This window comes from Melopsittacus undulatus, chromosome 11 (assembly GCF_012275295.1).
Source record: "Melopsittacus undulatus isolate bMelUnd1 chromosome 11, bMelUnd1.mat.Z, whole genome shotgun sequence".
NCBI classification, from domain to species: Eukaryota; Metazoa; Chordata; class Aves; order Psittaciformes; family Psittaculidae; genus Melopsittacus; species Melopsittacus undulatus.
Window position 1 is genome coordinate 13,863,401 of NC_047537.1, and position 19,557 is coordinate 13,882,957.

The following is a 19,557-nucleotide window of genomic DNA, read 5'->3' on the forward strand; positions in this document are numbered from 1 at the left end:
AGAATGCCTCAGCTGCTGAAAGGAATTTTCAAGTTCTTAACTTCACAGTGCAGTGCCTAAACACTTTACTACTAAGTGACTATGGATTATTTAAATGTAATTTCAGTATAGTGGATCCTACCACAAAGGATCTGCTGAAAAATAATTTCCACAATTTCCACAAATGTTGACTCACACCAATGCAAAAATATACAATTATATACAAAAAAACCCTATGAATAATATTAATACAGTATCTTTCTTTTCCTGTCTTTTCTTCTACTAACAACTGATTACTTTTTGACATATTTGAGCAACACATCTGCTCTTCCACAGTGTTCTCTGCTGACAAGCCTCTCCACAAGCTGCAGCCATGTCATCAGACTCTGAGATGGCCGTCTTTGGGGAGGCAGCTCCTTATCTACGAAAATCAGAAAAGGAGAGAATTGAGGCCCAGAACAAGCCTTTCGATGCCAAATCATCAGTCTTTGTGGTGCATCCTAAAGAATCCTTTGTGAAAGGGACAATCCAGAGCAAAGAATCAGGGAAGGTCACTGTCAAGACTGAAGGTGGAGAAGTGAGTAAGAAGCAAGACTGAAGGGCACCAATTCCCACTCTCAGTTCTTAGCTGACATACATGCATTTCCTTCTTCCTCTGACAGACCCTGACCGTGAAGGATGATCAGGTCTTTCCCATGAACCCTCCCAAGTACGATAAAATCGAGGACATGGCCATGATGACCCACCTCCATGAACCCGCTGTGCTGTACAACCTCAAAGAGCGTTACGCAGCCTGGATGATCTACGTAAGTACCAGCAGCAGTCTTCCTCTGGTGGCTGGGAGGAACTGCTCTGCCAGCCTAAGTGGAAACCAACATACTGTCTCCCTTCCTCACAGACCTACTCGGGTCTCTTCTGTGTCACCGTCAACCCCTACAAGTGGCTGCCGGTGTACAACCCGGAGGTGGTGTTGGCCTACCGAGGCAAGAAGCGCCAGGAGGCCCCTCCACACATCTTCTCCATCTCTGACAATGCCTATCAGTTCATGCTGACTGGTGAGTGGTTCTCTTTTTTCTCAGAGGGATTGTACCATGAAATTCTCTGAAGGAATACTCTGTCTCACTAATATGAGGAGACATTCCAGAACCAGCTTTCCTGGTTCTGATGCATACATGACACTGTGTATTTTACTATCTTCACACCTTTTTTTTTTTTTTAGTATTTTAATTGAAAGACACTTCTGCACTTACTGAGATGTTGTGGAGATATTTTTGTTTGGTTGGTTTGATTTTGAAGTCAACATGACAGCATAGAGTTAAAAATATTAAACTTACCTAGCTATGTTCCATTCTTTCTGTACTGTTCATTGTGTTTTAAAACTCAATGTACTGTATTTCTGCCTCCTTCACAGATCGCGAGAACCAGTCGATCCTGATCACGTATGTACACTCTCTGCTCTGATCCCTGTGAGGCTGCCCAGGTCCAGGGGACATCCTGCCTGACCACACGCTCTCTGCTTCTCTCTTTGGTTGCGCAGCGGAGAATCTGGAGCAGGGAAGACTGTGAACACAAAGCGTGTCATCCAGTACTTTGCAACAATTGCAGCAAGTGGGGACAAGAAGAAGGAAGAGCAGACATCAGGCAAAATGCAGGCAAATTAACAGACAGTGGCTGGAATCTATGCTGATCTCTGCTTCTGATCTGGTTTTTTGAAAGGATAACCAGCAATAATTTTTATTCTGCAGGGAACGCTTGAGGATCAAATCATCAGCGCCAACCCACTGCTGGAGGCCTTTGGAAATGCCAAGACTGTGAGGAACGACAACTCCTCACGCTTTGTAAGTGGATTAAGCAAATGAATCCTGGAAAAAACAGTAAACAGGAGTTTATGGCAGTAATTTTTTTTTGTTGTTCAGCCATTGTGTTTTCAAGAGTGAGACTGAATTTTCTTAACATGACTTTATCACTTCTTCTAAAGGTATATCTCCAGACTTCAGGAAGAGTGATTCTATAAACAAAGAATAACTTTGCTTTGCACTGAGATGCAAATCAAAGTAACTGATTGCATTCTCTTTCTCCTATTATGTATTGCAGTTTTAAACAACAGTTTTGTTTATTTTTCCTTATATCTCTGCTCTTTTCCTAAAATGCAGACAGACAGAATGCCAAGTAAGAAGAAGAGGGAGATTAGGAAAAATGTGAAAGAAAGATGGAAAGAGAGAGAAAGTGAAAGAAAACTAAGAGAAACAGGTTGGGGGTGGGGAGACAGAGGGTTCTGAGAGAGAGTTTCTACTTATATAAGTTTGATTTATGTCAAGTTTAAATTATCAAAACTGAAATGGATTATTCGATACAAGACATTTAAAAGCTGAACTATTTGAATTGTTATTTCTATATCATTAACTACTCTCTGTATGCAGGATATAGTTAGAAGACTTTGGCTAATGTAATCCACCCATTCCTTCCCATTTGTACATTCAGTATACATACAGAGCTATGCCTCTGTGGACAATTTTCATGGTCAAAAATGTAGAAGACAACTTTTTGTCAATAGTGGAAATATAACAGATTCTTAAGAAAACGTCTCTAGGTAGAAATATTGTGCCCAGCAGAATAAATATCAAACCTCTTAACTTTAGATGTATTTTTATAATGTAAGTATTAAGACACTTTTGTTCTTTTAAAGGGCAAATTCATCAGAATTCACTTTGGTGCCACAGGAAAACTTGCTTCTGCTGATATTGAAACATGTAAGACATTTGCCTGAATTATTTGTTCACAATCCAATCATCCACCCATCCATCCAACACCTTCTCACCCAACCATCTATTCTGTCTTCTCTCTTTTCCTTTCTTTTTTTTTTCTGTTTCTTCTTGGTTTTAACTAAATTTTTATTCCAGATCTGCTGGAGAAGTCCAGAGTCACTTTCCAGCTCAAGGCAGAAAGAAGCTACCACATATTCTATCAAATCATGTCCAACAAGAAGCCAGAGCTAATAGGTAGGAAGAATGATCAACCTGAAGGAATAATTGCCAAACTTCAGTTCACGCTATTGCTTGCATGGCTAAACTCAGCCTTCATGTCTCCTGTTCTTACTTTCAGACATGCTTCTTATCACCACCAACCCATATGACTATCAGTTTGTTAGTCAAGGTGAAATCACTGTTCCCAGCATTAATGACCAGGAGGAGCTGATGGCTACAGATGTAAGTAAGAATTAAAAATGTTGTACCTATTTTCATCTCTTCTAGACAAAGCTTTATTTTATTACACCTCTTGCAGAGTGCCATTGACATCCTGGGATTCACCGCTGATGAGAGGACAGCCATCTACAAGCTGACAGGGGCTGTCATGCACTATGGGAACTTGAAGTTCAAGCAGAAACAACGAGAGGAGCAGGCAGAGCCTGATGGCACCGAAGGTATTTGCAACATCTGTGGTTTGCCTGTTAGAAATAGAAGTAGCAATAATAATTAAATACATGGAAAATGGAGAAAGAGAACAATGGAAATGTATGAAAAAGTGTTTAGGTGAGCTAGTACATGCATATGAAACTGCCATCCAAAATATATTCTTTTTTCAATTACTACCTAATCTTTTTTTTAAGTATAAATTGCATGCATGTCCATAATTCTCTCCTGGGCCATCAGTTTTAGAACTTCACCTTCGTAAATCACACATCATTTAGGAATTTTGCTCAGGTAAAAGGGACCTTTTTTTCCATTTATTTTTTCTCCTTTGGAGATTCAAATCCGTAACTGCCACTGTGTAGTACTGTTATTACCTAAGTGAAGCATAGGTACACCGTGATAGGGAGGAACTGACACAGGTCTCTGCCTCTTAGCTGACTACTTAATCATTCAAATATTATCTATCATCTAATGCATTTATGGTTTAAAATTACTAAGTCTTGTCTACTTCAAAAGAATGCTCTTAGATGGCCAGCTTCAGGACTGAATTTTTAGGTTTTGCTCTTGAATGAATGAATATGCTTGGCTTTCTGCTATGACAATAATAGTAAGTCTACTGAAGAGGACACTTCTTAACTGTTACCTCTAGTTTTGGAATATATTCCCATTTAGGACTATAGCTGCTGCTGAGTAATACAGGTAGCGCAAGTACTTAAGTGTATGCCTTGGATTAGTGGCCACCACTCAAGTGGCCAACCTGTTAATACTTTGATATTTTGTTGCCTGGCTTACAAATGCCAATTAGCATGGACTGAAGTGATGAAATTCAGCTTTCAGGATGAATTTTTAATATATACACTGTTTCAGGATACTTCTGTGAGGATTTTCAAAAATACAAATAGCATTTAGTTGTACTGCTCTGAAAAGCTTTCAAAACAAATTAATTTTGTTTTAATGACTTTAGTGTTTTCTCTGAGATCCACTAAGAAGAATTTGACCACAAACACATTCAATAATGTTGTTCAGTAATTCAGTTGCTTTGGAATAGCTTCATTGCTCAAAATCCTACATGTCTTGTTAGTCTTAGTTTTTCTATTTCCTTTTCCTTAGTGGCTGACAAGGCTGCCTATTTGATGGGTCTGAACTCAGCTGACCTGCTGAAGGCCCTCTGCTACCCCCGAGTCAAGGTTGGGAATGAATATGTGACCAAGGGTCAAACTGTGCAGCAGGTAACAATCACCTGGAGACTGAGAACTTCTGGCTGGCACCTCTTACTATTTGCTCTGAATATTGTTTTTCTTCTCCATTCTTCTTCGGGTTAGGTGAACAATTCAGTTGGTGCCCTGGCAAAAGCTGTCTATGAGAAGATGTTCTTGTGGATGGTTGTTCGCATCAACCAACAGCTGGATACCAAGCAGCCCAGACAGTACTTCATTGGTGTCCTGGACATTGCTGGCTTTGAGATCTTTGATGTAAGGATTCTAGGTTTAAGGACTACTCTTGCAGGGGTAGATTACTATATCACAGAGTAATAAACTTCTGAAGGTTTAGCATGATAGTCATCTGCAATTTTCTGAGAAAAGTCCTTCATTTTCTTTTGTAGCACAGAGCAAAATCCTCAGAAGCTTCATCTGTGCAAGAACAGTTTTATTGTTTATGCAGAAGTAGCTAATAGAATTTTATATGTTGTAATATCTCAACAGTTTGAAATTAATGCTAATGGTATTTTTAAAAAAAACAACATAATTATAATAATATTATAGAAGTACTAGAGCAGAACTAAGATTTGAAGACCCATTGACAAACATGTAAGAGATTAAATGTGTAAACTGTTTAAATAATCAACGAATTAATATCTAAGTGTTTAATCAGAGCTTTAAAATTGGAGACTGGAACTGTTTTGGCCAAATAAAAAAAAATGCCAAAATGCTTCATGAATTTTAGGAGGTCCACTAGAAAGATTTGCTCTGGAAAGAATTTTTTTTCATTATGCAGATATTTCTGTGGGGAGCTGCATGTAGGTATTGTAATGGTGCAGTCCTGATAATACAGTTTTGTTTTAACTGGAGAGATTTATAAAGGGTTGAGAATGACCAAGAACTGTGCATGTTCATGATGGGTGGTTGTTGATTGTTTTCTACTGAGCAGTTCAACAGCTTGGAGCAGCTGTGCATCAACTTCACCAATGAGAAACTGCAACAGTTCTTCAACCACCACATGTTCGTGTTGGAGCAAGAGGAGTACAAAAAGGAAGGAATTGAATGGACATTCATTGACTTTGGGATGGACCTGGCTGCCTGCATCGAGCTCATTGAGAAGGTAATTTTTTAATTCAGAATGCTTGGTATTTTAGAAATTCATTATTTTAGTTAAAAATGGTAGATGCTCTTAGAAAACAAGGTTTCTTCCATGATCAGATTCATGCATTCAGTTATAGTTCTTGAAATACCTTTTAATCTGTACTATTGCTTATTATGCACTAGAGATATTAAGAAGTCCACTATGGAAGTTATTCCTCACACACCTACTCTGAGTGGAAACTATCTCAACTTGCTTGATTAAAGTATTTTTTTTCTTTTTTTTAATTTCAAAACCACAGACTACCACCCAAAGTAAAATAAAATGTATTTTAAGATCCTGGCATTAAGTTATTTGGACAATACAGTATTTTCTAGATGGTTCACAGCAAAGTAAATGCAGGCCAATACAGTCAGTACGTGACCTTTGAGTGCAAGAAACTGAAACAGATTTTTTGTAGTTGCGTAGAACTTAGGGATTTGATTAAAAGTAGAGAAACTGGAGTAAATATACAACAGACACATTTGTGAAAGATATTTTCAAATATAATATTCCTCCTCACTGTTTTTAGCATAGTTTTTGGCATAAAAAAAAAATTCCTGAAGCACTCTGCCAAAGTGAGATTCAAGCGGGTGAATCTTTTAAATTCACTTTTTTAGGAAGATATATTCTTCCTGTCAAGGATATTGGTTCATTTATCAGGTTCCTGTATTTTACTATATTTTCTTTCAGAACAATTAGTGATCACGTTATTCTACAGCATTATCTCTTCTTTATTGTACTATCTTCCAGCCCATGGGCATCTTCTCCATCCTGGAAGAGGAGTGCATGTTCCCCAAGGCAACTGACACCTCTTTTAAGAACAAGCTCTATGATCAGCATCTGGGCAAGTCCAGTAACTTCCAAAAGCCAAAGCCTGCCAAAGGCAAAGCTGAAGCTCATTTTTCACTGGTGCACTATGCTGGCACAGTGGACTACAACATCACTGGCTGGCTTGAGAAGAACAAAGACCCTCTGAATGAAACTGTCATTGGGCTGTACCAGAAATCATCTGTAAAAACACTGGCTTTACTTTTTGCCTCCTATGGTGGAGCAGAAGCTGGTTAGTTTTCTACATTTTTTTTTCTAAAATTTTGTTTGCAAACATTTTTTATATGAAAAGATGCAGCAAAAAAGAGATGATATTTAAAAACTCTTTTTATTTTTGAAGAGGCTAGTGGTGGTGGAGCTGGTGGGGGAAAGAAGGGTGGCAAGAAGAAAGGTTCTTCTTTCCAGACAGTCTCAGCTCTTTTCCGGGTAAAGTATGAATCACATTATCATTAAATTAACGTAACTATAGTTTCAAATCTGAGCTATATAAAATCCTGTTCTTTTCATGATGCTGGTTTTATAATGAAACAATAGAAATTTTTAATTGAGCAGATGTTATTCACTGCTTTTTTCCCAGTAATTATTTGTTCACATTTGGGATTTGTTTCAAGCAGTCTTCAGCTGGCCCCCTGAATTTTATTAAAAGTTCACTTAAATTCTTCATGAAGAAAATCTTTTCAGAGTCTGGGATGTAATATAAATATTAATCCTGTAAAGACTTGTGTTAAAATATTCACACAGTACTGTTTATTTCCTCCAGATTAAGGTGAAGGAATTATTTATTTTGGTTTTCTTATTTTAATGAGAATACATAAGATTAATTAAATCTATATTTTGAAGTTGAAAGATTCACTGTATTAGTTTTTTGGCATGAAGATACAGAAAATAGAAAAGTAAAAATTTAAATGAAGCTACAACATATGTTCCCACAGGAGAACTTAAACAAACTGATGACCAACCTACGGAGCACTCATCCTCATTTTGTGCGTTGCATCATCCCAAATGAAACAAAAACACCTGGTAAGATGCTTAAGCAGAAAGAGAACTTGCTCTGATTCAGCAATTCCCCTCTGCACTGGAAATTAGTGTTCATTTATGGACTATATTTCTAGGTGCCATGGAGCATGAACTGGTACTTCACCAGCTGCGCTGTAATGGTGTGCTGGAAGGCATCAGGATTTGCAGGAAAGGTTTCCCCAGCAGAGTGCTCTATGCTGACTTCAAACAGAGGTAAGAGGGCTGCTCTTCTCAGCATCATTATAAGTAACTCTGGTTCATTCATACGGCTTCATTCAGGATGTGTTCTGTTGCCACAACTGGTTACATTTGAGATGGTAGGTTCAGCAGCTAGTGTGTACTGGACAGGAAAAAGTACCCTTTTCCTTTCTCCTTTGACAGATACAAGGTCCTTAATGCCAGTGCAATCCCAGAGGGACAATTCATTGACAGCAAGAAAGCTTCTGAGAAGCTTCTTGGGTCAATTGATGTGGACCATACCCAGTACAAATTTGGTCACACAAAGGTACTAATCTTTCTTGAGCCATTCACTGCATCTCTGTGCTCTGCTCTACCTGCCAGTGATGGGCAGCAACATTCCCTTTCTCAAGGTCTTCTTCAAAGCTGGGCTGCTGGGACTCCTGGAGGAGATGAGGGATGAGAAGCTGGCACAGCTCATTACCCGCACACAGGCCAGATGTAGGGGCTTCCTGAGTAGAGTGGAGTACCAGAGAATGGTGGAGAGAAGGTACATATTCCTCATCTTCAGTTAAAATCACTTAGGGGAAAGTGTTGACGCTCGTCCACCTGAAAATATTTGACATACATTTTAATTGTTCTTCAGGGAGTCCATCTATTCTATCCAGTACAATATTCGTGCATTCATGAATGTGAAGCACTGGCCCTGGATGAAGCTGTTCTTCAAGATCAAGCCCTTGCTGAAGAGTGCAGAATCTGAGAAGGAGATGGCCACTATGAAGGAAGAATTTGAGAAAACCAAGGAAGAGCTTGCAAAATCTGAGGCAAAGAGGAAGGAGCTGGAGGAGAAAATGGTGAAACTCGTGCAAGAGAAAAATGATCTGCAGCTCCAAGTTCAGGCTGTGAGTGACTTCTGAATTACTTTTTTTAACAGAGGAAATGAGAAGATAATATCTAACCCTTCTTCCATACTGCAGAACTCTCAAACTACACACTTATCTGCCTTTACAACATATTTTACGTTGCATGCCATGTAAAAAAAAAAGGTAAAATTCAGGCCACCTTCTTTCCATCCCAGTCTCACTATTAAAAAGCCAAGGAATAACTTTTTAGTCCTAATGCATATATTTCTCCATGTGAGTTCATGGCATAAGGCATCAGTGCAGTCACTGTTGTATATTTAGTGGAGTAGACACAGTGATTGGATTGACCAACTGTACCTTAATGCAGCTGTCAACATGTAGAGCCTGATATTCTTACAGCATATCTCACTCGGGCTCCTGTAGCTCCCAGAAGACACTGATGCCCACTGTACCCTACCACACAAGTTCAGCCTTATATGTTTCCTTCAAAGCCATTTGGCCTCTCTGGACACTTAGGCAACATGTAGGCATTATCCTTGAAGTGTCCATTTGAGGCAAAGCTGAATTTTCTCCTGGAACACTGAACTCTAGTATCCACTTACTGTATTGGCTTGGTACAAATATACTAATATGAGTTTCAAATATTTTCTCAGGGGTGCAATTATTTACATTTCTCAGTGCTTCTACATAAAATTGAACATGTGGAATTATAAAATACTATCACTCCTAACTTTCTAAAGGAGAAAAGGGAAACATCAATTAAATTCAAATAAGTCACCCACATACATGCAATAAAGAAGGTGAAATGTAATGTATCTAGATATAATATGTGATGATGAAAAAGGTCAGGTAAAAGTAACGTAACAGTCATCAAAACAATTTTCAAAATTGCTAATTTGCAATGTAATTATGCAGTAACCATTTCCCAAAAAGTCATCCCAAAGGTCTTGCTGATGCACACGTTCCATCAACGAAAAATAAACTTTCCTGTATTTTCCCACCAGGAAGCTGATGCTTTAGCTGATGCTGAGGAAAGATGTGACCAGCTCATCAAAACTAAAATCCAGCTGGAAGCCAAAGTGAAGGAGGTGACTGAAAGGGCTGAGGATGAAGAAGAAATTAATGCTGAGTTGACAGCCAAGAAGAGGAAACTGGAGGATGAATGTTCAGAGCTGAAGAAAGATATTGATGACCTTGAATTAACATTGGCCAAAGTGGAGAAGGAAAAGCATGCTACTGAAAACAAGGTAAACACACAGGGAATCACATAAGGGATCAAAGAATTATCGTTTCTTGAAGCAAAACAGACTGCTACCCAGGACATGTTAGCTTTGGAAGAACTTAGCTGGCCCTCACTGGAGTAGCAAAAGGAAAAATGCAACTCCTGACTAAATACTGCAAAGTGCACATTTCACTGCATGCTTTCCACCCCGTTTTGACAATTGCTTATATGTGTAGGTGAAAAACCTCACAGAGGAGATGGCAGCCCTGGATGAGACCATTGTCAAACTGACAAAAGAGAAGAAAGCCCTCCAAGAGGCCCATCAGCAGACACTGGATGACCTGCAGGCAGAAGAGGACAAAGTCAATACGCTGACCAAAGCTAAAACAAAGTTGGAGCAGCAAGTGGACGATGTAAGTAAAGATGCATGTGAGAAGACTAAAGCTGCTACACAGTCAGACACTACCAGCAGAACACTGATGGTCTTTGCTTTAGCTGGAAGGGTCCCTGGAGCAAGAGAAGAAACTGCGCATGGACCTTGAGAGAGCCAAGAGGAAACTTGAAGGAGACCTGAAGCTGGCCCAAGACAGCATCATGGATTTGGAAAATGATAAGCAGCAGCTGGATGAGAAACTGAAGAAGTAAGTGTGGTGTGGAGCATGTGGGTGTTGGGCTGCTGTGCTTGTCTTTTTTTCTTTCAGCTCTAACATGGTTTTCTTTGCCCAAAGGAAAGACTTTGAAATCAGCCAGATCCAGAGCAAAATCGAGGATGAACAAGCCCTGGGCATGCAATTCCAGAAGAAGATCAAGGAGCTGCAGGCAAGTCTCTGTTCCTTGCCCCTCTCACAAAACCTCAGGTAAGGTAGGAGGAGAGCACGGGTGTGAATGGTCCCTGGTATCGCCAGGCTCGTATTGAGGAACTGGAGGAGGAAATTGAGGCAGAGCGAACCTCTCGGGCAAAAGCAGAGAAGCACCGGTCTGACCTCTCGAGGGAGCTGGAGGAGATCAGCGAGCGCCTGGAAGAAGCAGGAGGGGCTACAGCAGCTCAGATCGAGATGAACAAGAAGCGTGAAGCCGAGTTCCAGAAGATGCGTCGTGACCTCGAAGAGGCCACGCTGCAGCATGAAGCAACGGCTGCTGCCCTGCGGAAGAAGCACGCGGACAGCACCGCTGAGCTTGGGGAGCAGATCGACAACCTGCAGCGAGTGAAGCAGAAGCTGGAGAAGGAGAAGAGTGAGCTGAAGATGGAGATCGATGACTTGTCCAGTAACATGGAGTCCGTCTCCAAAGCCAAGGTACACAAATACCTTCTAGATATTTCTGCCCCAAAGGAATTCTATTAAATTCAAGGTTTTGCAGCTGCTATTATTAAGAATTAGCGTCATTAACTGCTTCTATATATTACCACACAGGCAAATCTGGAGAAGATGTGTCGTACCCTGGAAGACCAGCTGAGTGAGATTAAGACAAAGGAAGAAGAGCATCAGCGCATGATCAATGACCTCAGTGCTCAAAGAGCTCGTCTGCAGACAGAAGCAGGTGAGAGAACCTCCACTATGTCCTTGAATGGAGAGCATCCCAAAAGAGGTATTTTAGCTCACAAATGGCACTGTATATATTTTCTTTCTTTGTGCTTTGCAAGGTGAATATTCACGCCAAGTGGATGAGAAAGAATCGCTGATTTCTCAGCTGTCAAGAGGCAAGCAGGCTTTCACCCAACAGATTGAGGAGCTCAAGAGGCACTTAGAGGAAGAGATAAAGGTAATGAGTTTTTCTACAGCTGGCCAGGTAGAATGCTCTAAACTCCACACTGCCTAGTGGAAAAAAGTGTTTGCTTACCAGAAGCCACTATATGGGAAGATTTTCACTTCTGCATGGAATGTGATTACTGGATTTTATCATCAGGTCTACATCTGTCCTTCATTGCAAACACTCCGTCAGATGTCATGGTCACAATGTTAAACTAATTCATTAGGAGAGATTTCTTAGGATTTTACCATTCTTGTCACAATCTACCCAGGCCAAGAATGCGCTGGCCCACGCCTTGCAGTCTGCTCGCCATGACTGTGACTTGCTCCGGGAACAATATGAGGAGGAACAGGAAGCCAAGGGGGAGCTGCAACGTGCCTTGTCCAAGGCCAACAGCGAAGTGGCCCAGTGGAGAACCAAGTATGAGACGGATGCTATTCAGCGTACAGAGGAGCTGGAGGAGGCCAAGTACGTGGGAAAGTTGGGGAAGACTACAAAAGGGGTATACTAACTAATAAAACTGAAGACAAAACTGTGATATTATCACAAAAAAATTAAAATTGTGCTCTTGGGTAAAGTAAGTGCTGAAGTAAAGTATATCATCCAAAGTCTGTGGTGTAGGATATGTAGATGAAAACAGTACACTGACCCAAAAAATGGTACAGAAAGCCTTTGGACAGTAGATATAGAAGGTGTACTGGTTACTTAAGACTGGGAATCAGAAACGGTAAAAGAAAAAAAGACTGGCTAGTAGTGAGTATCTGTGCATATGATATATAATCCTGAAGTGTTAAAATGTCCCATAGTGAAAAAACGTATGGTGAAAAGCCTCTGCTTTGCTTTCAAATCATGACCTGTGCTTATCTCCTTCCAGGAAGAAGTTGGCACAGCGCCTGCAGGATGCAGAAGAACATGTTGAAGCTGTCAATGCCAAATGTGCCTCCCTGGAAAAGACAAAGCAGAGGCTGCAGAACGAAGTGGAGGACCTCATGATTGATGTGGAGAGATCAAATGCTGCCTGTGCAGCTCTGGATAAGAAGCAGAAGAACTTTGACAAGGTCCTTTAGACTTCAGACTCGGGGCTCCTGGGCAGAGCATCCCCTCCTCTTTGTCACAAGTGTACTGACACCCTGTTTCTCTTCAGATCCTGGCAGAATGGAAGCAGAAGTATGAGGAAACACAGGCTGAGCTGGAAGCCTCCCAGAAGGAATGTCGCTCTCTCAGCACAGAGCTCTTTAAGATGAAGAATGCCTATGAGGAGTCCTTGGACCACCTGGAAACGCTGAAGCGCGAGAACAAGAACTTGCAGCGTAAGTGCCTGGCCCGTTGTTCCTGGCAGGGCTTTCTCAACACCCACCAGTACCCACTGCTTCACATGGGTCTGTGCCTGCAGGTGGGCAAAGATGCCTGTCACGTTGGTGTGTGAGGGCCCTTCCCATTCTGCTCTGTGCCTGACGATGCCATTGGTCCTTGTTCCCACAGAGGAGATTTCTGACCTCACGGAGCAGATTGCAGAGGGAGGAAAAGCGATTCACGAACTGGAGAAAATCAAGAAGCAGATTGAGCAGGAGAAATCTGAAATCCAGGCTGCCTTGGAGGAAGCTGAGGTACATGTCTGTATTGACTGTTTTCCAGAGAGGCCTACTTGCAAGCAGTTTAAGATTGGGATGACAAGGAACATCAAAGGCTCAGGTTCCACATCATCCAAAGACAAAGAGCCACATTTTTATTCATAAGTGGTAGTTTAAAATAGGACAGATGAATATAAAATTATTTCATTGATACCCTGCTTCTTTCTTATTCAGGCCTCCCTAGAACATGAAGAGGGGAAGATCCTGCGCCTTCAACTTGAGCTCAACCAGGTCAAGGCTGAGATTGACAGGAGGATAGCAGAGAAAGATGAGGAAATTGACCAGATGAAGAGAAACCACCTTAGAATTGTGGAGTCCATGCAGAGCACCCTGGATGCTGAGATCAGGAGCAGGAATGAAGCCCTGCGTCTGAAGAAGAAGATGGAGGGAGATCTGAATGAAATGGAGATCCAGCTCAGCCATGCCAACCGCTTGGCTGCTGAGGCACAGAAGAACCTGAGAAACACACAGGGAGTGCTCAAGGTACAGCACAACAAAGCTGGTGCTCACTGGTTTATGAATCAACTAAATATTTCCCTGTTGTGCAATTCTGTCAGATCTATACTGATGTAAAAACAGGAAATAGGAAAATAGCAAAAAAAAAACCCACCTCCCAATCTCTTGTCTTTCCCTGTCCAGGATACCCAAATACACTTGGACGATGCTCTAAGGACACAGGAAGACCTGAAGGAGCAAGTGGCCATGGTGGAGCGCAGAGCAAACCTGTTGCAGGCTGAAATTGAGGAGCTACGGGCAGCCCTGGAGCAAACAGAGCGGTCAAGGAAAGTGGCTGAGCAGGAGCTTCTGGATGCCACTGAACGTGTGCAGCTCCTCCACACTCAGGTTGATTAATGCAATTCAAATGTCAAGAGCCTTTTTATTTCACTTTCCACATTTTTCATCTGTGTGAATTCTTGAATCACCTCATGTAGCAAAAAGCTTAACCTAAACCAGAACTGTTAACCCTGTGCAAAGAATTGGGTTATTGCTAAATGAGGAGGATTGTACATACAGGAGTCAGAAATATTTCTTAGAATTTCAAGAACTCTCTGCTCCCTAGCTCTGTCAGACCTCACAAGATGCATCATTTGAAGGACAATGCTAATATTAGATACATAGATGATAAACTTAAATTTACACAATTACTAAACCCAGTGTTTGGTTCTGGAACTAAGTGGACAATATTTGTTGCTGTTCAACAGAACACCAGCTTGATCAACACCAAGAAGAAGCTGGAAACAGATATTGCCCAAATCCAGGGGGAAATGGAGGATACCATCCAGGAAGCGCGCAATGCTGAAGAGAAGGCCAAGAAAGCCATCACAGATGTGAGTTGCAGGCTCCTTTCATTGCTGATGGTGGATGTATTGTCCGCCAGAATGTCTCCAGACCCAAAATGGCTTTGACCCTTTGCTCTCCTCAGGCGGCCATGATGGCAGAAGAGCTGAAGAAGGAGCAGGACACCAGCGCCCACCTGGAGAGGATGAAGAAGAACCTGGACCAGACAGTGAAAGACCTGCAGCTCCGTCTGGATGAGGCTGAGCAGTTGGCCCTGAAGGGAGGCAAGAAGCAAATCCAGAAGCTGGAGGCCAGAGTGCGTAGGGCTGGTGTTTGTGCAAGAGTGAGCATGTCCCTTGGAGAGATGGCAGGGAAGCTGCAAAGATGGGCTTGTGATTGCAGGTGCGGGAGCTGGAAGGGGAGGTTGATGCTGAGCAGAAGCGCAGCGCTGAAGCCGTGAAGGGTGTGCGCAAGTATGAGAGGAGAGTGAAGGAGCTGACCTACCAGGTAAGGCAGGTGGTGTCCTTGCTCTCACAGCAAGTCCCATTTTGCACACACCATCCCCAAAGGGAATTCTTAACCTCACATGATGAAGAATTAATAATTCACTTTCTTTCCTGCTTACCAACCACTCTAGTCTGAAGAAGATCGGAAGAATATTCTGAGGCTCCAGGACCTGGTGGACAAGCTTCAAATGAAAGTGAAATCTTACAAGAGACAAGCAGAGGAGGCTGTAAGTATGGCCTGAAGAATAGGCACTTTACATCGGGACATCAGGCTCATTGAGATGACTGAATAGCAGGAAATGGGCATGAAAGAAACTGCCAAGACCCACCAGTCTTAGCCATGCCATTTAGTTTCCTGCCAGGAGGCCTTTCTCATTTGTGGGCACCCTGGAGTAGTCAGGGGTGAATTGAGAGAAGTTCTGCAGCCTGTGTTATACAGCAGGTCAGACTAAACAATTCCAGGGGCCACAACAACTGACTGAGAATTTCATGACTCTGCTAGTAATCCACAGCAGAAGGTGTCAGGTTCTTCTTCAATCTAAAATGGTTTTTACTTCATACATTGTGTGTGAAGTAGTGGTAGCATAAGTACATAAACGACAAATCCAAGTGACAAAATTTATGCTCAAGTGTGACATGGTGCCGGTGAAGCCTATCACAATGAGACCCTGAATAAGGGAGGATAAGGAGGACTGTGTGGTGCTTTTGTATAGTGGGTGGAGGATGGAAGTTTGTGCCTTCCCCAGGGAAGAGCTGTAGCCTTTCAAGGCTGAGATGCAGAAGCAGTAAAACCCTTGCCTTGAGCTGCTCACCACCAACTCCCTCTCCCTGCACAGGAGGAGCTGTCCAATGTCAACCTCTCCAAGTTCCGCAAGATCCAGCACGAGCTCGAGGAAGCCGAGGAGCGGGCTGACATTGCAGAGTCCCAGGTCAACAAGCTCCGAGCCAAGAGCCGGGAATTTCATGGCAAGAAGATAGAAGAGGAAGAGTGAGCCTGTCATGAGGCAGCAAAGTGACTGAGGGCTGCACAAAATGTGAACCTCTTGGTCGCTTTCTCCTGTAATTAGTTTTTGTAGCCATGTCAATGTCTAGTGAATAAAGACCATAGATTCCTCTGCATATACACCAGAAACAGTGCTTTTGCCTGTTACAATTCAATTCTGCAATTGCATAGGTCTTAGGCATTTACAAACAGAACATTTGATTTCACGTAACCCTTGGATAGCAGTAGATTCTTAATTATTCCATCTATAGTATTTTTCCACTATCTTATTACATTACTGGGTAGGAAATAACACTGATTTAATTCCCATCCTTGGAAAGGGTTAGGATCATGACAAAGGCAGGAGAAGCATCCTGTCTGTCCTAGCACAGCAAATATTTTTCTACCTTGGGGAGTTCTTTTTCTGAATGAGTGCAGTACACAGAGGCTCTCTTTGCTGGTCCCATTCACATTTCGACAAGCTGGATTTAGAGGCAAGTTGTCCCATTAAAAAGGAAGAAATGGAGTCCCAAACCCATCTGAAAGTCTCTGAATCCTCATGGTGTAACTTATGGGAGAACTGAGGTGCTGCCTCCTTTGAACAAGGCAGGTGAAGGCCATGAACTGTAGAAAGTGGCTTTTTATTGGGCAATACTAAAGATCAGGTAAAGCTTTTTTTTATAGAAGAGGTTATTAATAATTAGTTCTAAAGCAAAACAAGCAATGTATTTGGTTAAGAAGACACTGGAGTTCCTCACTTTCTCTTAGAAACAGAATAGCCAAAATTCTGACAGGATAGCCAAAGTTAAGACATAATGCTTCTCTTGTAAATTAAATGGAGATTGATGAACAGATTGGTAGAAGTAAGTGTGAACAAGAAGACTCACTATGGGATAAACCCCAGCCAACATAATGTGTACAGCCAGCAAAACTAGCGGCTAGCTGCGGCAGACTGCTCCAGTATGATACTGTGTTTTCGGTACTGAAGTATCAATATAATTCTATAATAAGCTTTTGTGCCAAAGAATAATGTGTAGTTATGTAAATACAAAAAGCTAAAGGAACTACTTTTGATCATGAAGATAAGACTCCAAGTGGGAATAATTCTGGGAACATTACAGCTTTAAAGAAATCACAGTACCTAGAATTTACAGAGATAAAACAACCCAAATATCCTACCTGTCTGACTCTTCCATCAATGGACGAGTTGTAATGTAGATACTAAGCGCACCCAGGCTGGATAAGGAAGAAAAACGTCACCAACATAATGTGTACTGATACAAATTCTTAAAAATGACAGCCTGTTTCCTGCAGGGCAAGAAGTAGTACTTAAAATACAGAAGAGCCATTCTGGTAGCACTGGACCATTCTGCTCAAGGCAGATTCTATAGCCAAATGTCAGGAATGGTAAAGGAGAGTCATCTCTCACACTGCAGAGACACTTATGGGTCTCTCAAAGCTCCTTGCAAGCTCTACACTGCTGCATTTCCAGGAAGTACTTCAAGAAGCCTTGAATTTGCTGGGGAAAAGAGCTGGGGCTGGAGTTGCAGGAGGCAGCTGCAGAGGAGGCAGCAGGAAGAAAACCTTTTGCACTGACCACAGCTGTCAGCGTTTTTGCAGGACTGGGAGGTCCTCCTCACAAACATGCTGAGGTTCAGACCCAAGGAATCCTCCCATGTTCTAAATATGGAAGTAGTTTGCTGGGCAACAGCTAAATATATTAAAGGAAAAGATGACACCCTGTGTTGACTCCTGCGTCACCTTAAGTGATGCTCTTGAGAGAGACCGTCTTTATGGGTGAAGCTGTGAGAGCTGCATCAATGCCATCAATATCTGGGCATCAAAGAAGGGAAACAACCTCTCTCCTCTCCCCCTTCCCACACTTCTTTCTTTCCAGACAAAACCTTTGTTGTCAAAATTTGAAAGGAAGCAGAAAGATTTTGGTTTACTGCACATATTTCATTAAAGAAACAAACAAATGACCCCAAAAGCTTAGTTCGGAGGTCAGTGTATTGCAACTGTGGCTCAGTAAAAGCATGAACAAGCATTTCAAACTCCACCAGTACCTTTTTAAACCTGTTGACTGACTAGCAAATACCACAACAACTCTGGACACCATGTTTTGTTACCTAAAACTGCTGTTCCCCTCGGACAGCATTACAAGGATAGATTTGTGATTTGGATGGATTTGTAACATTTGGATTACCATCCAAAATGAACAACCTGGTCTGACTGTGGAAGAATCGGGATGCACTTCAAACACTGCGGTTCATCTCTCACCTGTAAGAAATTATGGCTTGAGAATTCTTTCCTAAATCATGCTCCAACTAATGAAAGGTAAGGCTGAAGGTTCCTTAAATGACAATTATTGGTCAGGTTATCTACTTCAAAATGCATGTGTGGGAAATGGAGAGAAGTCCCACACATTGCACTGGACTGACCTGGCCTTGCCAACAGACATTCTAGAAAGCGTGATTGGAGACTTTTTGGAATCAGAGTGCAATATTAATGGTGGGGGGGTGTTTCTCCTCACTTTGTGATTTGCTGCCTTAGCTGAGGACAGGAGTCATTTTGCATTGACACACTATTTCTGGAGTCAGAGGGCTTGTGACCTTATACGTGCTGATGCACAAGTAACTGATCTTGGGAAAAACACGGATCCATAATAGGAATAAAGGAGCATCGCTAAGAGAAGGTTTAAAATAGATGCAGCTGATGAGCTCCACTAGAGCTGCTGCTGCATGTGGGCTATAGAGTTCTCTGACCTTAAACAGCTTGGGCATGAAAGTGTGTGGTGTGTCTCCTGAGCACAAAAGCATCAGCCCTGTGAGAGGTGCTAAGACATGGAGAAAGTATTTCTGCCCTGCAGAAAGAAGCTCCTTAAGAGATTTCTTGCCAACAATGCCAAATTCTGTTTTCAGCCCTTTGACAGGTGTTGAGACATGGAGAAAATGTTTCTGCCCTGCAGAAAAAAGCTCCTTAAGAGATGTCTTGCCAACAATGCCAAATTTAGTTTCAGTTTTCTAAGTACTTACAAGCTATGCCACAAAAATACCAAAATGTGCATTCCTACCCAGTGACAGAATAGGAAAAGGACAGAGAGTGAACAATCACATGAACATCATCTAGCTTTTGGTACCTGACTTTGGACTTTGAGCCAGCTCCTTTTGATCATCTGTGATAGCATTTGCTAGCTACAGCATCAGTCCTCTTCAATATAATTGGGTTGTGGTGCATGTAGCTGCTGTTACTAGGTGCAGAATTGTAGCTTCAGTTGCCAGATATGTGACAAGAACAAAGAGAGAGGAATCCACAAACTCCAGAGGGGAATCCACACTGATCTTGTAAACCCATTGTCTCAACCCATTTCATGATCATTGAGTTTTGTTCTTCAGTTGCTGTGCTCCTGGGTAAAAGTGCCTTGGCGAACAGATCTGTTTTCTGAATCTGCTTTGTCTAGGCACTGCAGGAGAAGCAGTCAGCCTATGTCTGGTGCCTCCTCTCACCCCAAGTCCTTTTGAGTGATTGTTCCAAACAAATGCCTGAAAACAGTGAAGTGCACCTTGGGAAAGCTG

General features: G+C 41.9%; 1 protein-coding gene across 4 annotated transcripts; it reads left to right on the forward strand.

Annotated features, from left to right (window-relative positions):
* Nucleotides 1–352: 352 nt before the first annotated feature.
* On the forward strand, nt 353–15,992 carry LOC101873100 (myosin heavy chain, skeletal muscle, adult-like). 4 transcript variants are annotated; one of them, XM_034067710.1, is made up of 38 exons: nt 353–556; nt 642–785; nt 878–1,034; nt 1,391–1,418; nt 1,517–1,631; nt 1,725–1,817; nt 2,666–2,729; nt 2,880–2,978; nt 3,082–3,185; nt 3,262–3,400; nt 4,500–4,618; nt 4,712–4,861; nt 5,538–5,708; nt 6,480–6,793; nt 6,905–6,983; nt 7,490–7,577; nt 7,670–7,787; nt 7,956–8,079; nt 8,165–8,301; nt 8,398–8,653; nt 9,619–9,861; nt 10,073–10,249; nt 10,332–10,477; nt 10,565–10,655; nt 10,742–11,131; nt 11,249–11,375; nt 11,479–11,597; nt 11,857–12,053; nt 12,460–12,643; nt 12,730–12,895; nt 13,068–13,192; nt 13,391–13,699; nt 13,856–14,059; nt 14,419–14,544; nt 14,640–14,810; nt 14,897–15,001; nt 15,132–15,227; nt 15,837–15,992. In XM_034067710.1, the coding sequence occupies exons 1-38, from the start codon at nt 353–355 to the stop codon at nt 15,990–15,992; spliced, it is 5,835 nt and encodes a 1,944-aa protein (XP_033923601.1). The 4 variants fall into 4 exon arrangements, with proteins under 4 accessions (XP_033923601.1, XP_033923600.1, XP_033923603.1 ...); XM_034067709.1 differs by having other exon boundaries at nt 6,480–6,789; nt 6,898–6,983; XM_034067712.1 differs by having other exon boundaries at nt 6,480–6,789; nt 6,916–6,983.
* Nucleotides 15,993–19,557: the final 3,565 nt, after the last annotated feature.

Bases quoted from the DNA above. Each gene is read 5' to 3' on its own strand.
- LOC101873100 (XM_034067709.1), top strand. From the start codon at position 353: ATGTCATCAGACTCTGAGATGGCCGTCTTTGGGGAGGCAGCTCCTTAT. The intron at 1,035-1,390 runs GTGAGTGGTTCT...CCTCCTTCACAG, and splicing joins CTATCAGTTCATGCTGACTG to ATCGCGAGAACCAGTCGATC. The intron at 8,080-8,164 runs GTACTAATCTTT...CCCTTTCTCAAG, and splicing joins ACAAATTTGGTCACACAAAG to GTCTTCTTCAAAGCTGGGCT.